This window comes from Phoenix dactylifera, chromosome 13 (assembly GCF_051530095.1).
Source record: "Phoenix dactylifera cultivar Ajwa chromosome 13, Ajwa_hap1_PhDact_Kaust_v1.1, whole genome shotgun sequence".
In the NCBI taxonomy this organism is placed as follows: domain Eukaryota; kingdom Viridiplantae; phylum Streptophyta; class Magnoliopsida; order Arecales; family Arecaceae; genus Phoenix; species Phoenix dactylifera.
Genome location: NC_143202.1, coordinates 22,075,924 through 22,098,002, shown reverse-complemented (window position 1 = coordinate 22,098,002; position 22,079 = coordinate 22,075,924). Strand labels below are relative to the sequence as shown.

The 22,079-nt window shown below is 36.8% G+C and overlaps 2 protein-coding genes across 5 annotated transcripts; one reads left to right on the top strand and one right to left on the bottom strand.

Moving 5' to 3' along the window:
• Positions 1–500: 500 nt before the first annotated feature.
• LOC103720294 (plant/protein, putative (DUF3411)) lies at positions 501–11,215 on the bottom strand. Its single transcript, XM_008809934.5, has 8 exons — positions 10,490–11,215; positions 8,841–9,005; positions 8,664–8,756; positions 8,471–8,586; positions 3,322–3,420; positions 2,935–3,243; positions 2,668–2,832; positions 501–1,303 (listed from the first exon to the last, which is right to left on the bottom strand). The coding sequence occupies exons 1-8, from the start codon at positions 10,922–10,924 to the stop codon at positions 1,027–1,029; spliced, it is 1,659 nt and encodes a 552-aa protein (XP_008808156.2). The 5' UTR covers positions 10,925–11,215; the 3' UTR covers positions 501–1,026.
• Positions 11,216–12,186: 971 nt separating this feature from the next.
• Positions 12,187–21,638, top strand: LOC103720295 (protein IN CHLOROPLAST ATPASE BIOGENESIS, chloroplastic-like). Of its 4 annotated transcripts, none has more exons than XM_008809939.5 (12): positions 12,187–12,411; positions 14,006–14,089; positions 15,565–15,639; positions 15,755–15,797; positions 15,909–15,966; positions 17,064–17,231; positions 17,295–17,357; positions 17,446–17,537; positions 17,652–17,733; positions 17,837–17,947; positions 18,052–18,214; positions 21,331–21,638. In XM_008809939.5, exons 1-11 carry the CDS (start codon positions 12,288–12,290, stop codon positions 18,190–18,192), a joined length of 1,041 nt encoding a protein of 346 aa, XP_008808161.1. In that variant the 5' UTR covers positions 12,187–12,287; the 3' UTR covers positions 18,193–18,214; positions 21,331–21,638. The 4 variants fall into 4 exon arrangements, with proteins under 4 accessions (XP_008808161.1, XP_026665495.1, XP_008808159.1 ...); XM_026809694.3 differs by having other exon boundaries at positions 17,816–17,947; XM_008809937.5 differs by having other exon boundaries at positions 17,434–17,537.
• The last annotated feature ends 441 nt before the right edge of the window (positions 21,639–22,079 follow it).

The window sequence follows — 22,079 nt, the reverse complement described above, 5'->3', positions numbered from 1 at the left end:
TCACAACATTGGCCATGTTTTCATAACCTAATAAGCTTGCAGCTCCTCATGATAAGATGATTTTACTTCCAACTGCTCGAGTGTTGGATCTTTTTTTGTAGTTCCTCTCCATCTACCCCCCATAATAAACTCCAAAGTAAGCTGCTTAGGCTTTGTTAGTTATTTCTATCCACTGTAATTGATGGCTGTGTACAAATTCAGGTCATTTGCATCACTGAAGCCTCACAGAAATTAGCAGATATGCTCTCCCTGTCAAGACAGGCATGCAGCACAACTAATTTTCAAGCCTATCCTGAATTTTTCCTTTAATAATAATAATAATAATAATAATAATAATAAAGCCTATCCTGAATCATCTACATCAACTTCCAGCATTCAGATCCCTGCAACATGTGAACTGGCACACCTACCAGAAGAAAATGATTTGATACCCAGCAAGAAGCTCCTAAACTATCGCCCTTTTGGCCAAATCATTACCTGGAAATCAACATTGCATAATATTTTCTAACACGACGAATGGAATTATTCCCATTGAAAGCCAATGAATAACATCATTCCACTATCAGATTTGTGTCTTGTAGGCAACCAAGTAGCCTCCAGCTTAACGTGACTTGCAAGGAGTTCGACTCAAAATCAAGGCAGCATGCTTCAAGGAGTTTCAAAGCTAATGCATTACTCCAAAGAAGTCACGCTTCCCTGTACTCTGATAGTTAGACTGTATCAGTGTATCAGAAAAAATTTCAATCTATATATATCTCTAACAAATTAAAAACATACAAGCGACTCCAATCTGCAAGCAAAAAAATAATAATAATAACCTTAATGCTCAAAACTAGAGAAATCTTGATCCTTAAAATCTCCATCAAACAGCTGTCTAAGCAAATGCCACGCACTTCCAAGATTGCATCTCTTGATAACAACGTCAAAGTTGCAGAAAAAGTATCTCCACTGTTCACTTGCATGGCAGTAATCCGCATCCAGCATTTACCTCATACAAAATTGTCTCCGAAGTGATGGGAACGACAACTATGCTGAACTTGTGCTTACTTTTTTCCTAACAACTCTCTTTCGGCGTGCCTTTGTAGGCATGGCCTCCTGTTCCCCACTGCCCTGCTTGATACCAAGTAATCCAAGGCCAGAGATGATGGCATCCTTAGATATGAACCACCTTGAAGATGGATTGTCAGTAGCCTCTGAGGGTCTGTTGTATGCTTTCAACAGATTGTCTGACTGCAGCAATGGATCAGCTTGCACCCCAAGCCAAGCGAGTCTGGATGTCTCCCCAATTTGAACATTCAATATTCTGCACCAAATGTGAAGCAATGAACAACATGCTAATTCAATTCAGCTACCAACTAGGAAACTAATTTCAAAGGAAAAAACAACATCAATCAGCAAAATTTATGCAACAGGCAGGGGAAAATAATAAGTAAAAAACAATTTAAACATGTGATATACCTGCTTACCCCTACCCACCCCCCTCCAAACAAAGAAAATGCAACTTACTTTCTACTAAAATTACTGACTTCCTGCATATGCTTTATGTCTGGACAGGCTTATATTGTGCAACTGATTTCAGCTAATTTGATAACAGTATTCTTCTGAGTACAAAATCCAAAGCTTTCAGATCATGAACCGAACATGAAAATATAAGTGTTCTTTTCACTTTCTGAGACATATCGGGCTTTTTGCAAAATTAGAATGGAAATTTATTTGATGAATATGACAATTGACTTTTAATGTATCCACATATGACAACTCTTGCACCATAAAATATTCACCTTTAAGCAATGCAATAGTGATTCTTCAAATGGTCAACACTCGAACTTTCATGAAGCATACGTCAAGTCAAATTATATGAGCATAAAGTTGCGTTGAATTACCTATTGTATGCATTCTTCAGATAATTAAAAGAAAACAATGTGATCAAAATAGGTAAGACGAGACATGGATATGGTAGAATAGGAGGGAATTTGACACATTTGTGGAATTTTCAGAGGAAAAGCCAACCTATTTAGCAGAGAGAGAAAAAGTTTCACTCAAACAGTTAGCAAACACTTGCGATATCACACTTGAAAATTCTGACATATAGACACCTTTCACAAGACCTTCACCCCTTTAAAGCATGCTATGTGCCTTACGTCAAGGAAACACTCTACTTCCTCAGCATGCAGAAAGGCAAGCCTATGCTGATATTGTCTTCCCAAGATGGAAAATAGAGGACAACATCTTGGCATTGATTACAGTATAAATATGGTATCTATGCATCTTCATAACCAAAAGTTATGCAGACTTATCTTTGAGCAGCATGATTCAAAATTTTGACAAAGACAAAATATTTTGGCTTATTAGGCTGATCTCAAAGAGACATTAATAGGTTTCTCACTCAGAAGCAGGGAACTGAGTACTAGTTTTCAACTAAAAGAACTCTTGAAATATACAAGGACAATCCTCGAGTATCAATGAACAGTAACAAACCAAGACCAAAGATGATGTGAAAATTCACAATAAAGAAGAAGAAAAGAAGGTGATGCAGGGTCTCATTGTAATTATGAAAGACCACTCTTAATGCATTAGAACAAGTTAAGATTAGATAGGGCTATAAAAAAAAAACAAAAGAAATTGCTAACACTATACAGAAGTTAAACCAACAGGACAGGAACCTGCCTCAGTGCCGTGCTGAAAAAAATTGCCACTCCCAGAACATCAAAGCGGTCGAACATAGCTCGATCAAATCCACATAACAGCTGATATCGTAGGTTTGCATAAAATCCCAAGAAAGCCCCATAACCAAGAGCGTTGGTACTGACAGATGGTATGGTCACTGACAACCTACCACACAATGCAATCAGTTAAAGCACGCGCTGAAGGACAGACTTGGAGCAACTTGCACAAGAATGATATAAAAAGAGGCAAAAGGTGGTGTACACTAACCTTCCCTCCTTTTTGCCAGATAAAGCTTTTGATAAAAATCCTTGAACTGATCCAGCAGTTACACCAACTAGACATAACTCTGGAGCCTTCCAAAGAAAGAAAGATTGAATTCTTTTCTGTAAGTCAAATTCTCTCAGAGGATAGCTCTTCTCGAATATATTATTTGGAAGTTTCTGAATTGTATTTTGCAAGTCAAAACGGAATGTATTCCCATAGGAACGACATGGTGCAAGCGACCAGACAATAAATGCATTGCAAGCTGATACTGTCAGAACATTTATGAGTGCTAAATCCCATTCTTGTTTAATCCTGTACACATCAAATCCAAAGAACATGATAAGACAAAATAATATAATCTTTCCATCTACATTGAGATGAAATAAGTACCTTTCTTTGCGATTCTTCAGCTCCCACCAAACAGCACAACCAATAGTAGCTGCCTGTTCGAGGATTAGTTTATATAAGAAAGAGGGATCTGCAAGCATCCTGCATATCAAAGTAACAATTTGAAGTAGGTTGAACACAGATAGAAGAGGAAAAGAAGGAACCAATGAGCCTCACCAACTGACATAGAGCTACGCTAGATGAATTGCAAAATCATTCTAACCAATTCAGTAGGCAAACACAAAATCAAGGTTTTATCAAGATGTTAGCATGATAAAACATGAAAATTAAGTTTCACAATAAAAAAAATGGAGGAAGCAGGCGTATTAGCAGTGTTGAACATATTTCATATTTGATGAATAGTGCACAACAGGTGCTTAAAAATACACCTAATTTAAATGTATTCTACATTATTAACCTGTCTCAATCTCAAATGTTATAGGATCAGATCATTTGGACGAGAACTCCTCAGGCACTATGACGCCTTCATGCTCAAGCAAACCAGGAATGATGAACAGATGCATTGCTTACTATTCAAACTGCTATACTGCATCTACACAAAATACATCATTAATCTCCAATAATGCAAAAGACACAGAGTCCAGCCATACACAAGTGGCCTCAAAATCCTTGGCAATTTTTAAGCACTATATTTAGGGCAGCTAGTGGGCCAGGCTTGGGCCAGCCAATCACAAGTTCAAGGCCGACCTAAATAAATAAAAGCAAGCATGGCCTGCCACAGGCCCCAAATATACCCATATTTAGCCCAAGGCCCAAATGCTACTCTAAATAAGAATATGCTTATTTCCTTTCACCAAACCTGATAAAGAAAATAATGCAAAAAACCATGAGGTACCGCATTAAACCCTAACCCAATCACGGCTTGATCCCATCGAATCTGACCCTTAATGCTACCATCAGTCCTTCCTCCACTAAAAAATGCTAATCGCATCCACTCCGCCAGTTGCCACAATCCACCAAGTTCACTCCTCCATAGCTTGTAGCCACTCGCCGCTCATCGTGTATTCTCCACCACTAATCATCTCCCACCACCCATCAAGTCATCTCTTCTACACCTCTCCGCACACCATGTCATCCTTCCATCTCTCCGATGGCAAGAACATAGTGATAAAAAATGGGAATGAACTGTGAAGGCAATGGACAGCAGATGACGATGGTGGTTGAAGGCAACAGTGTGGGCTATGGCGGTGAACAACGTACTGTGGTGGTGACAGAAGGCAACAACAAAGGACTACAACAACAAACAGTAGGGGTTGGGCAGTGTCAGGTGCGGAGACAAGAAGGGGAAGGGATGGAAAGAGATCGTAGAAAAGTTAGGATTAGATGTTGCAGGCCCATTGGGATATGGGTTGGGCTTGGAGTTTTGTTTTATGCAAAAAAGAAGGGGATTAGAATCAAAGAATAGGATCCTACAACGAAAAAACAGATGTATATGTATAGTAACTACTGTACAGTGTATTATTTAAGGTAATATGGCATAGTACTACACCCTAACAATGCATTGGAACCAAGAGAATGATATTGAATTGTTAAAATACACAATAATCACTGTAAAATGCATAGGATTCAGCATCTGTTGCACATTTTGCTATGATATACAGTTAAGTAATTCATTGCTAAAAATATAAGAGTATTACAACTTTAGCAAGGATTAAGCATTAGTTCAACATCGACTTCATAAAGATCGCCTCAATTGGCATCCTAGGAAGCTCTCCATGCTAGAAACCAACTTTCCCACCTCCCAACATTGAGAAAATAATGAAAGAATGGAAAGGGGGAATAGGATTGGTACAGGCTGGCATCCACGATTGGAAAAGCATAACAAGTGATTTTTTAAGCACAAGGTGATTGGATGGTCTCTACCAACATGATTCTTGCTCTTATGATGTGGTTGGTTTCTAAGCTTCCTAGAATGGATGTTTCTATGCAAGGAAAATGAAGTTCAATCAGTTCCTTGAGCATCAAGTGATCTTTTTCTTTGATTGTAAATGGCCTAGTTGTGAAGCACCCTTTTTCCTTTTCAGTTACACTGTTGTTTATCTAAAATCTAAAAATCTTATTTGATAATATGACAATTTTGTTTAGTTACTTTCTCTTTCTTCTACAGTGTAAATTGCCCATCTTCAGGAGCCCAACCAAGAGTGGTGGCAGTTGTTTGTCTCCTTTTTAGTACTCCCATGCCATTTATGTAATTAGAAATTTTAGCAGCATCAGCTGTTCCAAGAAGAATATAATAGAAATGGCATTTTAAAAAGTTCTTGCAGCCTATAAATATTAGATATGATCAATGATTCGTCATATTAAGTTCAGAACATAATGCATTTCGATTGAGGGACAATGCCTAAATCGGCACATTATTTCACATCATTTTCAAGACCTTCCGTCTTGGGTTTCTTCTGGACTTGCCCAAGGTTCTAAAAAGAGACCATGCAGATGTGCAGTCAAGTAGTTATGTAGTGTCCAGGCGGTATGCACGCACCTAGGAGGAAGAGGAGAAAGAGGTGGTGCAGGTAGAGGGAGAGAAGGCAAAAGAGAATGAGGAAAAGGAGAGGTGAAAGAGGTGGAGAAGACAGACGAGGAAAAAGAGAGCAAAGAAGAAGGAGAATAAGAAAATGAGGAGGAAAATGAAAGAAAAAATAAAAGTGTACTTTTCTGCCACCGACTGCCGCTAGAGTTCTGCCACCCACCATTAAGACCTAATTCCACCATTTGTTGCACCAGCATTCTCTCCGTCACTCTTGTAGTTGTTCTCTCTCTATCTCATTCATGCTGGATAAGTATGAAGGATGAAAATGCTGTCAATCTTTCCTAACTTGCATTTGTCCACCTAAGTCACTTATATCTAAGGCCGCATATGCAAGCTATCTTGGCCTATTTGAGGGATGGGAGATTGCAATATGGCCTATCCACATACAGCATCCACCTGTGCCCAATGGAGTGTGTCCAGGGGGCCTTTGGCCATATGCTGTTTTTCAAATTGTGGACTTGTTGCTTCTTTTAACCTTTCAAATGAATTCATGTCCATCTCTAATCTTTGCTACACGTTACTATACCATGTCATTAAGTATTCCATTTTCTTCTATCTTGCAACACTTAACCTTTCCTTGATGTGATCATACATTTCCCTCACCCTCCAAGCAGAGGAAACCATGCGCCCATCATTCTACAGCAATCCACCATGATCATGATTAAGGAAATGTTGCCCCATGCATAAATAAATTAATATTTGAAAGGGGACAACATGCGGAACAACATGTCAATGCTCTGATAGTGTTCAATTAAATTCCAAAACTCAAAATAGGAACCTAATCTACTGAAATTGAATGTGGCATATCATTCAAAAGATGAGAGTTCTCTTGAATCAGCACCAGGGATAGCTATCCACCCATCAAAATCAACACCATACAGGATAACACCAAGAGAGAGTGTAATTTAAGTCATAGTTGAAAAGTGGTCCATTTAGGGTTGTCAACGGACCACATTTGGTGTTGTTAGTGAAAAAACCGAAACCAAACCAGAAATCCACCACCACACCCCAAAACCGAAATCAAAACCAAATATTTTTTGAAATAAAAAATCATAACCGCCACCAAAAAAACCACAAAACCGAAACCAAAATTGAAAAACCAAAAGTCGTTTAACTGTTTTTATTCATATCAAAATTTTCACAGATAAATAACCAAATTAAAGATGTCACCTATAATTTTCATAATATAATTTATACCAACTCATCTAATAAATATATCCAACAATAATACCACAACCATTCAACAAACTCAATAATTCAAAAATTATAATATAACCATCCAACAAGCACAATAATCCAAGTTAAACACAAGTCCAACTACATCAAGAAAATATAATGGTAAATTTTCCAATACAAGTGAACTTTGGTGAACTTAATGTGAAGAAGAACCGAAGGGAGGAAAAAAACCTACCCCTCTTCATTCTAGGTTTGAAGAATGTGCAATCCAGATTGAGTCATTGAGCAGGATAGGAGATGGTTTGGATTATCTTATGGAGTTCCTAATTTAAATTTACACTAAATACAAAGGGTATTAACTATCGGGTATATTCGGTTTCGAGTTTGGTCTTGGGCTTAGTTTTAAGTCAGATTCGGGTCGAAAAATTCACCAAAACTAAAACAAAAACCGAAACTGTACAATTTTTAATTTTTAAACCCATCATCAAAACTATCCCCATTTAATTTCAGTTAAAATCACCCCATTTGGTTTGGAGACAGATAAAATATTTGTGTGTCTGTCCCTGTTGACATCCCTAGGTCCATTACTGGAGATTTATCTTTAACCTATTTATGCAAAAATCATGTGACTTTTATAGTTTATGGAAAATACACAGCACTTTGTTCATTTAATTCTCACTAGAAGTTCCATCTACTAAATCTATCCATCACAATTGTAAAGACCAAGAATCAACCTCAATGCATTATATTGTTACTCTCTGCAAATGAAAGCCTACTTTCTAATTCAAGCTTGCTATAAGCAATCCTACCAAAAGGAGCATATACAAAGAGAAACCAGACATGTGTCGATAAATACTCCAAAAGATTTGGAAAAAAAAATGCTTTAAGAATTAAGAATTCTTTCTGTCAATCTCCAAATTTAAACTAGTTTGTTTAGCTTTTAAAATGATAATAAGGTTTTGTTACTTTTATTACAGTTCAACACTCCACAATTTTTTTTGCATGCCTTATCCTTAAACCACTAGTACTAATTGCAACACTTCCCATCTTAACCATAAGCAATGAACTAGATGTTCATCCTAAAGATGATCAAAAGCCTGCAGATAATCAAGCATGAAAAAATAAATAAGTATAATCAATGCTCATATATCCATACCATACATTCAAAGACCTGTCCACTATTAAACAGATCAACCAATAGGTCAGAAAACAAATAAATTAAGTCATTGCTTCTAGCTCTAGGACTGAAAGACTAGGCATAATCATATGTAGAGAGAGGGGGGGAGCAAGAAAAGATAGGGCCCTTTACAAATGCATGAAAATCAACTGTAAGCCTACAAGCCTGGAAAATGTGAAAGAATCAATTATTTCTCAATAGCTACATTTGAATATCTTTTTAAAAGAACTGAAAGCTTCCCACTACTTTACCTTCCAATGAAAGCCCTGGATAGGGATTGTGGAAGAGCACGAGAAATGGACCTAGATGTTGTTGGCCTTGCATTCATTGACAAGAAGCGTACCATTTGTGCAGAGCTCACCAAACCCTATAATGCATGGTTATATTTGGTGAGTAGCCCAGAAAGATACTGTTCTAACTTAAGAAAATAAAGAATAGGGATACCATTTCATAAGCTTGGCGAAGCCCAGCAGGCAAATTTATCATGGTCTTGTACCACTCTTGAAGCACCGCATCCACAAATTTCCTGTCAAAGAGCTGCCAAAAGTATGGAAATCATTACTGCACATAGATGTTTCTACCTTTGCTCTTTTTTTTTTAACATAGAATAAATCCACCAACCTCTTGAAGGACAAGACGCCTTCTAAATAGTCCACCTTCATCTCCTTCATCATCTTCATCGAAGTCATCAAAGTAATCATCATCATCACCGCCATCATCACCACCATCACCTCCACCATGGAAATTTTTCTTTCCGATATCACCACCACCTCCACCAACTGCTGTCTGCACCAATTCGAAAAAAATACACAAAATATTTGTCAAAACATTCAGAGTCACGAGACATTATTGGGGTAAAACTATTAAAGTTCAGCACATAGGGAGGAGGAACCCCCTCCTCTACTCTTAGAAGTGGTACAAACTCTGACCAAATAGAAAAGGAAGTGAAGAAGAAAGTTGTACCTCTATATTTAGGTGATAGAGGCCCAGCTTACATAAAAGGAATGATACATAGAATAATATATTTGAAATCCAACAGGGAAAGACCAATTAAACGGACAAATCATAAAAAAACCAAATAATTCCTTGACAAATGCCTAGACTCTGAGAGCACATACAAAAGCAGTGCTAGCTATAGCCAAATATCCAACTCTTGTCTACTGTTTTTGGCCCTACCCGCATATATTGCGGTGCACTTTAACTACAGACCTTCAGTATTAAGTCATAATCGACTGCAAGTAACCAACAACTCTCTGCACTCTTAGTTCAGTGGAAAATAGAATGATTTCTCCCAAACAGTGCATGAAAACTCATAATATTGTAGAAGAAGGGAAGCCCTCTGTAGACCTACCATACACACACACCCATCTGAATATGGACACCTCCTAATGAGCTTTCCATAAACATACTCTAAGACTGGTACTCAGAATGCATACCAATGGAGGTGCCTCGACTTGAATAGGAATTAATAGGTCATGATACCAAGCCAGACATGAAACCAAATTCATCTCCTCCACTTCTACAGCATACAAGTATCCCCCATTTAGCAGGTAACCTCGCACTGTACAAATAACTCCTCATTCCCAACCTAGAGTCAAGGATAAACTAAAATAAAATTTCCCTAGCAGATATCCTTCCTCCACCAAGGGTCGAACCCTCAATTTAATAAGCAGCGGCCAACAAATACACTTGACAGGCAAAAGAGCCATGTTAGCAGATATCCTTCCAATGCTTAATCTTGGAACCAATCCTTCAAAATAAAATAAAATAAAACAAAAACAGCTATACTTGCATCGACTTATTTTCTATTCAACATCCCAACTTCCTTTTCTAGTAATTCACAAGGATTAAACCCTTCAAATATCCGCATGATAAAATAAAACCACAAACAAGTTTACAACCTTTCCTGATGCCGTTTTTATTCCCCTAGTGAGATTTTCTTGATCATGAAACGTACAAAGCAAACTATCCCGAGCTCTCGGCCTCATAATCATATTTTTTAACTTCTTACAATTCAGCAAGAAATCATAAATCTTCAAAACTCCCCGGGAAAAATTGAAGTAAGTAGGCATAAAACGGCCGATCAAGCTTACTAATGCTCCATTAGCTGATCAATAGACATACAAAATCTTAACTTTCCAGGGTTTCAAGAACATCATACCAAAAAAAATTCAATTCCATACCCTTTACTTAGAAATGAAACAAATTTAAAAAGGAAAAAAAAACACGAGATAAATCAAATTAGAACCGCAAAACCCTTCCCCTCTTACCTCAGGGCTCGACTTCGTACTCTTCTGGGAGAGATCGAGCTTTGACTTCTCCAGCGTCACCGCCCCAAACGCCCCGTGTTTCCCTTTCATCACCGGCTCCATCGCCGCAGACGACAACAAAGACGACGAGGAGGAGCAGGAGGGCGGCTCGGAATCCGGGGAGGCGGCGAAGCAACGCTCGAGGGCGCCCCTGTGGTCGGGCTCAACGGCTCCCGGCATTTCCCCTGGGACGGAGGCCGCCGCCGACCTGACGACGATGACGCGGGGCTTCCTCCGGCCGGCGAGGGCCGCCGGCGGGAGAAAGGGGCGATGGCGATGGGGGTGGGAATTAGGGTTTGGAAGAGGGGAGAGTTTCATGGGGTGAAGGTGAGAGTGGCGGTGGAGAGCCATGAGAGGCTGCGGGGTCGTGGCTTGGAAGACGGCGTGGGAACCCATTTCCTCTCTCTCCCTCTTCCTCCCACTCTCCCTTGTATCTTGGCGGCCCCTCGCGCGAGCTCTTCTGGCCTCGTCCTATCCGGGCTTCGGCCTGTCCTCTGTGCTACTCTCTGTTGCAATGCGCTCATAGCAACGCTACCTAATATACCATTTGAGAGAATTCGTTGAGGGACCCATCTATTATGACCAATAGATATCGCGTGGTAACGTACGGGTCACTAAAAGGGAGTTGCGGCGTAGTAGCATGGCCAAGGGTCGCTTCGATCGGTCGTTGCCTTTACCCGCTCCTTCTCCTCTCTCCTTTGCCATCATCCCTTTCTATTTCCATTGTATTCCTTTCGTTAATCCAAAAATTTTTCATACTAAAATATTTTTTCCAATAGATATTTTAAAAAATAATTATATATATTTGATTGATCATTAAAAAATAATTATATTTTAGAATAGTTTATATTTGGTTAAGCATCCATTTTTCTAAAAAAATATATAAAATATCTATTACATCCTTAATAATAAAAAAATTACCTTATTCTAGGATTATTTTTAGAAAACCTAATTTTCATCCGATGGAAAGTTAGTTTCCTATATTCTATATAATTTTTTTATAAAATATGAAAATCTTATTTTTATAAGAAAGCTACTTTTTCATGTTTCTTTTTTTAAGAACTCTAACCAATGGGTGTAACTTTGGAATGAACCGGCCTGAATCCTATAGAAAAAAAAAAGGATATTTATGAATATAGACCTAGCTCAATTTGTAATTCTATGATTTTGCTGTAGTTCTGAACCCACAGGATTTTTAGCCCGATCATCTAAACATCCTGTATATTTGTCTTCCTATTGGATCCGATCCAAACCCATTTAGTCATAAAACCCATTCAATTATTCACATGCTCTTACAGGAGCTTGATCAGGTTAAAACTAAGGCCGCAAATAGATTGGGTGTCCTCTGAACCTTAACCTGATTGGATCCAATTTTCCAACCCATATGGAAATTTGGATATTAGCATGGATCCACCCTCCACAATCCTTCAGAAATTTGACTCAAGAACATCCAACCCTCTCTCTATATTGTTTTCCCAGTGCTTAATCTGGATTTGATCCAGACAGATCCGACCCAATATTTTTTTTATCGGATCTCGAAGATAAAACTGTCAAACCAACGTGATCCAACCAACTCAGTGGAGCGGATCGGATCGGATCTAGATATTAGATCCGAAATCCACCGAAAATATAAATTGATTAAATAATATTCTAGATCCAATTGAGTCCGGTTTATCCTTCGCTCTCCTCCACCCTTGTTCCACCACCGCAGAAAATAATACAATTGTAGAAGTGCGAGCGAGAGAGAGAGGGAGGAGGGATGAGGGTGGGCGTGGTAATGGCGAGCAGAGGCGCCTTCGCCTCCGCGCTGCCAAAATTCCGCAGCAAACCCGGGATCAGATGCTCTTCCTCTCTCTTTCCTTCCACCTCCACCACCACCTCTGGTAGCCACCTCCTGTTCTCTTCTTATTCCAGTCCTCTCGGAGTCTCTTCCTCTCTTTACCCCACATTTTAATTCGTGCTACGACTGCATATGTTTTAAATTTAATCGAGTTCCTCTTATTCTTGAATTATGGGAAAAAAAGAAAAAGAAAAATCCTGCTTTTGAGTCTAAAATAGTCAACCTTTAGATTTCAGCATCAATAAGATTCTTTTTTTATGTATATTAGAAAATCTACAATATTCGTTGTACACCATGTAACCTCATTATTCGTTGTACGATGTATAATAATTATATGATTGTTCAGTTGATTCTCCATAGCTTGAGACACTTGTTCATCATGTAGTGTGCACCCTCATTATGCTTAACTCTTCGAAGGTACGATGTTCACCATTTGAACTGTCTTGAAACTGGATTCTTTTGCAAGGATAGCATGGTATATAAAAGAAATCAAATTGGAGTCAATTTGGACCTATGTTGATGTTAGCAATGCCTCTGAAGCGACTCTTCTTTGTTACCGGCATATCTGCTATTTCGTGTCTGGTAAAACCAATGGACTGATAATTTAGAGGAGATTCTTGTCTGCCATGTAAAACCAAGTCTCTTTCCCTGTCTTTTGATGCTAAAACTGACACACACACACACACACACACACACACACACCAACAGATATACATGCTAGAATAGATTGCTGCTTGTGATGCTCCAATGAATACTATCATTCCTTAAAAATGAACTCTGCATGGATGGAGTATTATGTTTTGGCACATTTCTAGACCTTCTGGAGTTTCATTGTAATTGGATAAAGTTGTTCTTTCCAGTGACTCAAATTTATTGCTGGGGAAGCTAGAGAGATAACTCATGTATGTTAGACTGTGCTTGTCCTTTATCTCTATTTTTCTAAAATGATTTCCTTAAAAAAAAATTCAATGCATCTTCTTTGGGACTTTTTTCTGCATTTCTGGCAACTGATTCTCCAGAACTTGAGTGAGAGGGCGTCAACATTTTGTTTAGGAGGTTGAAGAGACTCATCACAAAGAGTGAATGTATGCAACTGATGTTTACAATATGCTATTATTCCTTATCAATATGATTTCAATGTCTAGCACTGTAAATTTTTGTTTAAATCCTGAGTTAGGAAAATGGAGGCCTGACTTTAAGATATCAACATTTAATAGCAGAAGTTTGAAGAATAAGCCTTATTTTTTAGAAATATCATGCTATTGAAATAAAAAAAAGATGATTACTGCTTTTGTTTGATCATAGAATTATGTTCCATTCTGTACCAACTTATTATGCATGGTGGACTTTGTTCTCTTCTCCCCACATGATGCTTACGCATCTTTCACAGCATTGTGCATGATGTTTTCACTTGAGCTAAGCTTGTTGCATCTGTACTGGAGCCATATCTTTCTAACTTCATTTATCTCCTTTAATGTAAACAAATGTTATCATTTCATTTTTGAGTGAGATTCTTGTGATATTATTCCCCTATAGTTGGTGTGGAAGTTTGTTCAGACTGTGGACAAAAGTCGTGCTGCGAATTCTTTCTACCTATAATAGAATTTGTTTCTAACAGTTTGTGGCATGTAATGCAGATCATATTTCTTTCATTAAAGATGTTGCTGCAACAAGACCTCCTGAGCATCTTCCTTACTTGTTGAACATCCTCCAAGCACGAGGTAGACTTTTCTTATCCCATGAATTAACTCATTTGTGTTTTATTTGAAGATAAGATAATATGGACTAACTTGCTTGTTCAACACCCTACTAACATGAGGTAGATTTTTCTTATATCATGAACTAACTCATTTCTGTTTCATTTGAAGATAAAGATGATATGGAATGCCTTGATATAGTTTTACTAGCTAGTAGAGTATTAACTAATATTTCTTTCAAGATGACATGCCATCTGTGTGATAAACCTTAAGTTTGATGGACAAGCCCTATCTTGCATGTATGAGTTAAAGAGCAAAAGAAAATGTTCATTTTCCTGGATTTCATATTCTTAGAAATTGGCATTCATGAAGGCTGTTCTTGGTGAAGTCTTTAGAAGTCTTCATGATTGATGGGGTTTTTAGGTATCTATCCGTGAAAAAAATTATGATAATTTTTTAATTGTTATGGTTTTGCTTATGAATTGGACTTCAATGCAAATATGTCTGTGTGATTAGATTTGTTTATTATGGTTATGCTTATGAATTTGACTTGAAGGCAAAAATTTATAAATGCGCGTGTGTGTTATGTTCTCTAGTTGGTTTTGTTTATAAGGCAGACAAGCCTTTTTTTATTTTTTTAGAAAAGGACAAGGATTTTTTTTTTTGAGTGCATTCTTAATAATGCTTACAGTGAAGGATTTGGAATATGTTCTTGCAGTCACTTTATATATATCATTAGCCACTTTAAGCTCTTAATTTGCTCACGGTTTGCTTGCTTTTATGACTGATTATCGAAGTTTGAATGACAGTAGTGGAAAAACTGCCAGAAATGATGTTGGTGGGAGTAGGGAAGCACCAAATCCTTTCTCTGTATAGCCTTTAGTCTTCTATTGACATCAAGCACCAAAGGTGGCTGGAAACAGTTTGGTGGCCGTGATATTTACATAGTTTTTTTAATTCTTTGGATTCTTTGGCTACTTTTGGTATATTCATCTTTTGTTTTTCTGTAAAGGCTACTGTTTTGTTCTTTTGCCTATTTCTATTTATTGAATAGAATTTGCGTTTTACCAAAGATAATTATGTTACTTCCTGTCATTGAAACATCAAATATTATTCAAACTTGTATCAAGTTGTAAGTTTTCTCTAGAAATGAATTTGTTCGAAGATGAATTGGCCTTACAACAGAAAGCACCATTTGCTTTTAACTATTTTATTTTTCATCAATTGTCAGAATTTTGGTCTAATCAATTGAAATCTTCAGTTTCAAGATATGTTTTTCTTTTAATATCATAATGATGTATTTAGATAGCAATGTCTGTTGATGGCTATTCATGAATAAATTCAATAATTTGGAGTAGTTGGTGTGGATTTTAGTTATTAGTTTTACAAGAAATCATTCACATGTCCTATGATGACAATATTCTGAAGACAATACGTTCTAGTGGTTTATACTGTAGAATGGAATACTTTGTTCTTAAAAATTAAATCATTTTTCACAGGTGAAACAATTGTTTCTCCTGGAGCCAAGGAAGGATTGATTCCCCTTGTTATTCCACTATCAGAAAGCTCATCAGGTTTCAGACACAAATCTTATTTTTACAATTGCTAAATGTTCTTTATATTTCATTTCATCTTTTGATGTTGATTTGTTGTGTTACACATTTTTTTTTAATTTGGGCATGGTAACAGGTACTTTGACATCATTACTTAGATGGCCAACATCCCCACCAGGGCAAGTACATGTCTTTTTTTGTCCTCAATAGTTCTTTTTCTGGTTTGTGAATTCTGTTTTAAATTTATGTCCCCCAACATTATAATGCTCATGCTCTTGTTGATGCTGTAGGATGGAGATGCCCGTTGTGGAAGTTCATAAGCATGGGGTCTGGCTTTTGGCAAAGAATGTAAGATCTGCAAACCAAGAGAGCACTGTGTCTAACTTCCATTGGTATATTTGCAAGATTTCCTATTCAACCATGGACCGATTGAACTTATTCTCTGAGTGAAAACGAACATTTGTTGCAAACCAGAAAATAACAGTCGAGCCATCATACTGATCGATTACTAGACATTTTGTGAAGATGAGTTCAGTTATGCATTGACAGGCAATCAGTCTTAGCTCATGCAACTAGGTTCCCTAGTCTTAGAAATAGTTTAAATGATGAGAAACAAGCTTCATATTGGTGCTTTCATATCTAAGGTACAACTAACTGGTCAAAGTGACAGAACCCCAGATGACATGGTGTTTTTTTTTTTTTTTTGTGCATAACATTGTCCCTACAGACTCAGTTATGGAAGACCAGACATGATTTCAGGCAGATTATAAAGGTCACTCTTCCTCAACATGCATTGGTTTCAGCATGTTCAAGTCTAATGCCACTTTCATAGATCAATCATCAATTCAGAATTGGTCGTTTGCTCTGGAGTTCTGTTGAGATGACAAAGAACAAATTTTTGAGATGTGATGAGCCATTATGTGTTATTTTATTAAATTAAATTAATTTGCACGCTTTATTATAAACATTTATTTTATGATATTGCATAATCTTTAACTGTCAAAGTACTGACATTTCTTAGAGAGAGGATTTGTGCCTGGTAATATGTCTTTTAGGTAATATGTTAGACAAAATCACCATGTTTACGAATATGGCAAAATTCAAAAAGGTTGATGTTCAATATGAGAGCAGGTCATATAATGATTCCAATACTTTTATCTTTCATAAAGAGGTCTCCATATGCCCACTTGCTATGTAAAGAAAAATCAACTGCATTAACACCAAGGACACTTTAAATGATAAAATTACATCATCAGAATTTACAACGATATCTAATGTCATGATTTGTAAGAGAATATTAAGTAAAACCTAGATTTTCATTTGTACAACTACCTAAATAAATGAATTTCATACTCTCTCTCAAGAGTAACCTATGACCAATTTGTTTTCTGAATGTATAATGCATATTTGTAAGGTCCACCATCTTCTTTGTCTCAATGTTGCAGGTAGATCAATTTATTCATAGAATCCTTGTTGAGGAAGATGCCAGCAACCATCAGGGAAGTAATGACAAGTTATGGGATGCTTCATCTGATGCTGGTAGAAAGCTTTATAAGAAGGGTGATCTTGTGGAGTCTGGAATTGCTGATGTTGATACGTATCTGCTGAAGAAGGTATACAGAAAAATTACTGCTTACAGTGATTGGACATCCTCTCATATTTTGTTTTTGTTTCAGGTTGGACTGTTTCCAGATCTTATAGAGCGGAAAGCATCATGTCATTTGGAGAAAGGGGACCAGGTAAGACCTTAAATTTTGTGATTTATTGATAAGACTCCTATGTTACTTGTTGAATGTGTTTCCTCATATTCATCAGTTCCTTGTAAAGGTTTCTGCCTTGGTTACTGGAGAGTTCTATACAAGGAATCATTTTCCAGGATTTGGACGACCTTTTATAGTCCATGCAGTGCTTTTGCTGAAGTTCGTAAAGATTCTAACTACATAATTGACAAAGATGTGTTCAATGTTAAATTTGTTTAAATGCTTCCACAGAGATATTTACATAACTGTTTGTCTCTCAATGTATCTTTTCAGGGTTGGGCGTAAGCTTGAAGCCAAAGATGCAGCCCGGGGGGCACTAAAGTCACCATGGTGGACACTGGGTTGTACATACCAAGTATGACTGCTCTAACTGTAAAGATACCATTATTCGATTTAACAAATCAGTTTATTGTTCTTCAAGCTAGAGTTGATTATAGTTGCATGCTTCTCCTGCTCAGGAAGCTGCTGAGATTGCAGAATGGGAGGATGAACAAATCGAGTATATAAAGGAGAAAGTGACTGAAGAGGGTAGGCAGGAAGATCTGAAGAAAGGAAAAGCACGAGAACAGGTATGTTATTTGCTAAGTATCTTCTATTTATCATATACAAGAAATATTATGGGATGAAACATTCCTGCAATATCATTGTGGACCTAAGGTTTCTCCAAATGCAGGTGGCTCTTGATGAAGCTGCATTTTTGTTAGATTTAGCTTCAGTTGATGGCACCTGGGATAAGGCTGTGGATCGAGTTGCTGAATGTTATAGGGAGGCTGGACTAAATGATATTGCAAGGTTTATCCTGTGCAAAGAGTAAATTTTGGATGACCTGTTTATAGGTATGCTAACCTTGCAGCACTCTGGTCTTGGGCATTTCATGAAACCTCACCATTGTGTTAATTTTCAAGTGGCACCAACTCCAGATACTATTAATTCTCAAGCTCCAATAATGTGATCCTTCTTTTACATTATCAAATAATTCATCTTTCATTTTCCTTCATCATTTACTATAGAATTGGTGGACACAATATACTTTTTGATGGAATAATATTGGTTTAAAAATCTTTGTTTTACTTCATTTGGAATATTATTGTAAATTCCTTTGTATGAATGAATGGAAGCTCTTAAACAATGATTTCCCCTTTATTTTGCACAACTGATGTGCATGTTTTTGAAGCCATATATTAGCCAAGTTAAAATTAATTGAAAAATAGTTTTAGTCAGGGAAATCTGTGCTAGTCAACTGATGAGTGTTTATGGATATAGTATTGGTGAGAAATTAGAATTCACAATCACGACAGGTTTCAAGTGGATAAAATATGAATTTTATTAGTAAGGTTTGATAGAGAGGGTGAGCCTTGGTGCAATGGTAAGATTGCTCTATTGTGGACGTAGAGGTCTTTAATTCAAAACATGAAAATAGCCTTTCTACATGTGAGGATAAGTCTGCGTACACCTGACTCTTCTCAGACCCTGTAATGGTGAGAGCCTTGTGCACCGGGTTACCCCTTTAATGGGCCTTGATAGAGGATGCAAGCATACATAATCATCACAAGTAGCACCAAATGTTTGATCCATCCTGCTCTCCACGTATTTGAATGTTTATGATGCCACTATCAGCATATGCCAAATTAGGCATCCTACTACCTAATCAGCCCACAAGATAAGTGGAATGAGACTTATCATTCTACCAGTCAGGTGCTTTAAAGGTGTAGTACTGAAAAGTTAGCTTTCTTAGGAGCCTCTGAACTTCTGTTGAACAGATTTTGAATTTTTGCTCCATTGGGTACCCTGGCTTGTTGTATATTGGATCAAAATTTAATGGTGTACTGGCTTCTCATTGGGCTTACCTTGAGGAGCACCTTGCTTATAATTTTACTTAACTTGATTGTTTTTGTAGTCTAATCCTCATCTTATATGCCGAACAATTCATCGTAGATAGCAACTCATTTCACAAAATCAAGAGCCTTGCAACTTCTAGAACTAGTCTTGCATTCAGTATCTATTCAAGTAGGATGTTTTGAACTGTCTCATTCCTATAGTTATAAACCTTGGACAACGAATTGGTGTAAGTAGACTTGGATGCTCAGTAAAAGATTCTAGTGCAAGAAATGGAAATGTTGAAGTTTTCTGCAGTCAAGTGGCATGCTACTACTGAAGACTCTATTTGGAGCAGATACGGGATTGATCTATGCAAGATCCAAATTATATTTGAAATCTATCTGGTTTCTTATGAAGTTTTAAGTTAGATTTGGTGTTAGATGCTGTCTGGTTGTAAAATGTTTGTCTTAATTTTTTCCTCTTATTTTGAATATTTAGCTCAAGAATCACTTTCATGGTAAAACAATCATGTGATAAAACATTCAAATACACAACACATGGTGTCTGGTATCCATTCTTCGTATTATTATGATTTTGATTCTAGCTAATTAATCTAACCACGTATTTCTATATTTAAATGCCAAATCTTAGTTTGCTTTAATCTTAGACATGGATGGCTATCCTAACAGCTTCTATACTTGATATACTTAACATGTAGCATGTAGATATGCATATAATTATTTAGAAAATGTTATATTTGTTATCAGCCAATACATAGAGTGTAGCCACAATCCTACTTCTATTTCACATTCTATAAGTTATATTGACGATATATGTTAAAAATTTGTCCTTTAATAATCTACCGCATTAAGAATGCATAAGAAGGGAAAAATTTTGAGGACCTTTAATCATAATTGGGTTGGCAAAAGATGAATGGTTCCTGTAATGTAAGGGTCAAAATGCATGGTATGCGAAATAAATCTGTTAATACTCCATTTAAGAGTGGCTAAGAAGAGTAAGCCCTATCTATCACAAGTAGGCACCACCAAACAACTTGCAACCATGTTTTTGTTGACAAAAACTAATATAAAGCTTGGGTGCGATATGCATGACATGCCATATAAATCTATACTTACATAGTTGATCATGATTTGTGCACGAGTGTTTGTTTAATTTCAAGTTTTAGCTGAGCTAGTCAAGTCTGCAATGAGTTACTAGTTCAAGTTTAACCAGGTTCAAACCCAAATCTGTAATAAATTAAATCCTATAATCAATATACAGGACCATATTTGGAAATTTCTAAATGTAGGATTGTGATTTTATTCTTTTTAAGGACTTCGAAATTTTAATTGATCATTTGTTCACTATTCTGAAAATAAAGAAGCATAAATTGACAAGGAGAGAAGAATGAATTTGGAAACTTGAAGTAGAAATTCCCAATTTCAATTTTTAGGACATTTATGAAATTTAATTGCACAACCAAATACCTGATATTTTAATCATAACTTGTATTTTCTTTTTAAAAAAAGTGCCATGAAGTATCATAATTTTGTGGTATGCCCAAACACACCTTAAACTTGCCTCAATGATCCTGTGAAACTTTAATTTTCAGATGGAAACCCAGTTATCTTCTTGCAATGTGCAAGTTCGTGGTTATCAAACACCATTTTCGGTCCTCACATGAAAGGAGCAACACCTAAAGTCATATGTGAAGATCCACTAATCAAATGAAGCTGGCCAACAAAAAGGATGTGAACAAACTTCTAACCTCCAGAAATGTGCTTTAAAAGTGTATTTTATCTTCATGAGATTAGAACATGTACAAGTGGAAGTAACTCTCCTGCTGTACATTTTCAGTCACTTGGATGACAAACAAAAACACAATTATGCTAATTCCTTCCAGAGTTTAGTGTCTGATGTGGAACTTGAGCAATTTCATAACTACTTGCAAGGAGTAGTTGTCATCTTCAATGGAACAAATGTGTTTTGAGTTTTTTTTTTTTTTTTTAAAAAAGTAATGGTGAGGCAACTAAGTCTTTGAATCTCATCTTTAAATGAAGCCATCATGTACCCAAAAATTATCAAATAAAGCAAATGCTAGTTGTGCTTACGATTTTGAATTCTTCAATTGCAGGTGACTGAGAGATCCATTGGAGAGCACAAGAACAAGTTGGAAAAGCATTAAGTGCAAGCAATCAAACATGGCATGATTCTTAAATTTTGTGAATGACTATTTATCGAGCCATCAAATGAAGCTGGCTGCAGTGCTCCAAGAACAGGACAAAAAGATTTACTGCTAACCTTATTTGTTTGATCACTACTGGAATTGATTTCCATTATGTTTCTTAGAGATGGTTGAATTAAATGTCCTTTTTTATGCATGGGAAGTGATAAAAAGTATATGTATGAATGAGATATTAAAGCATCAAATATTTATTCAAATTGAACTGAAAGCTAATTTCTGGTGATGCGGTAAGTAGCTTTTCTTGAAATATCATTTCTTGTTTCCATTCGAAGATGAGCAAATATGCAGTATGAAAATTATGTTGAATCGCACAAACCGAATATTGTATACCATCTGTGAATTAATAATACATAAGAACCTGGATTCAAGTACAAATATTTCATTGCTTAATCATTCAATTCAACCATCCGACCATGAAAATAGACTATTTAGCAGACTTCATTCCATTAACCTACGAAAGCAGACGGAATCTTCGTTCCATGGAAGTCAAACAGAATTTATAAGGGGGAGAGGGTTAGTTTACAAAAAGGAGGGGAAGGGAGGAAGCTGAGATTGGATCATTTAGAAAGAAAAGAAGGTCTCTCTCTTTATCTGCTTCTCTTAATAAATTGAAGATGATCTCAGGAAGTTCTGATTAA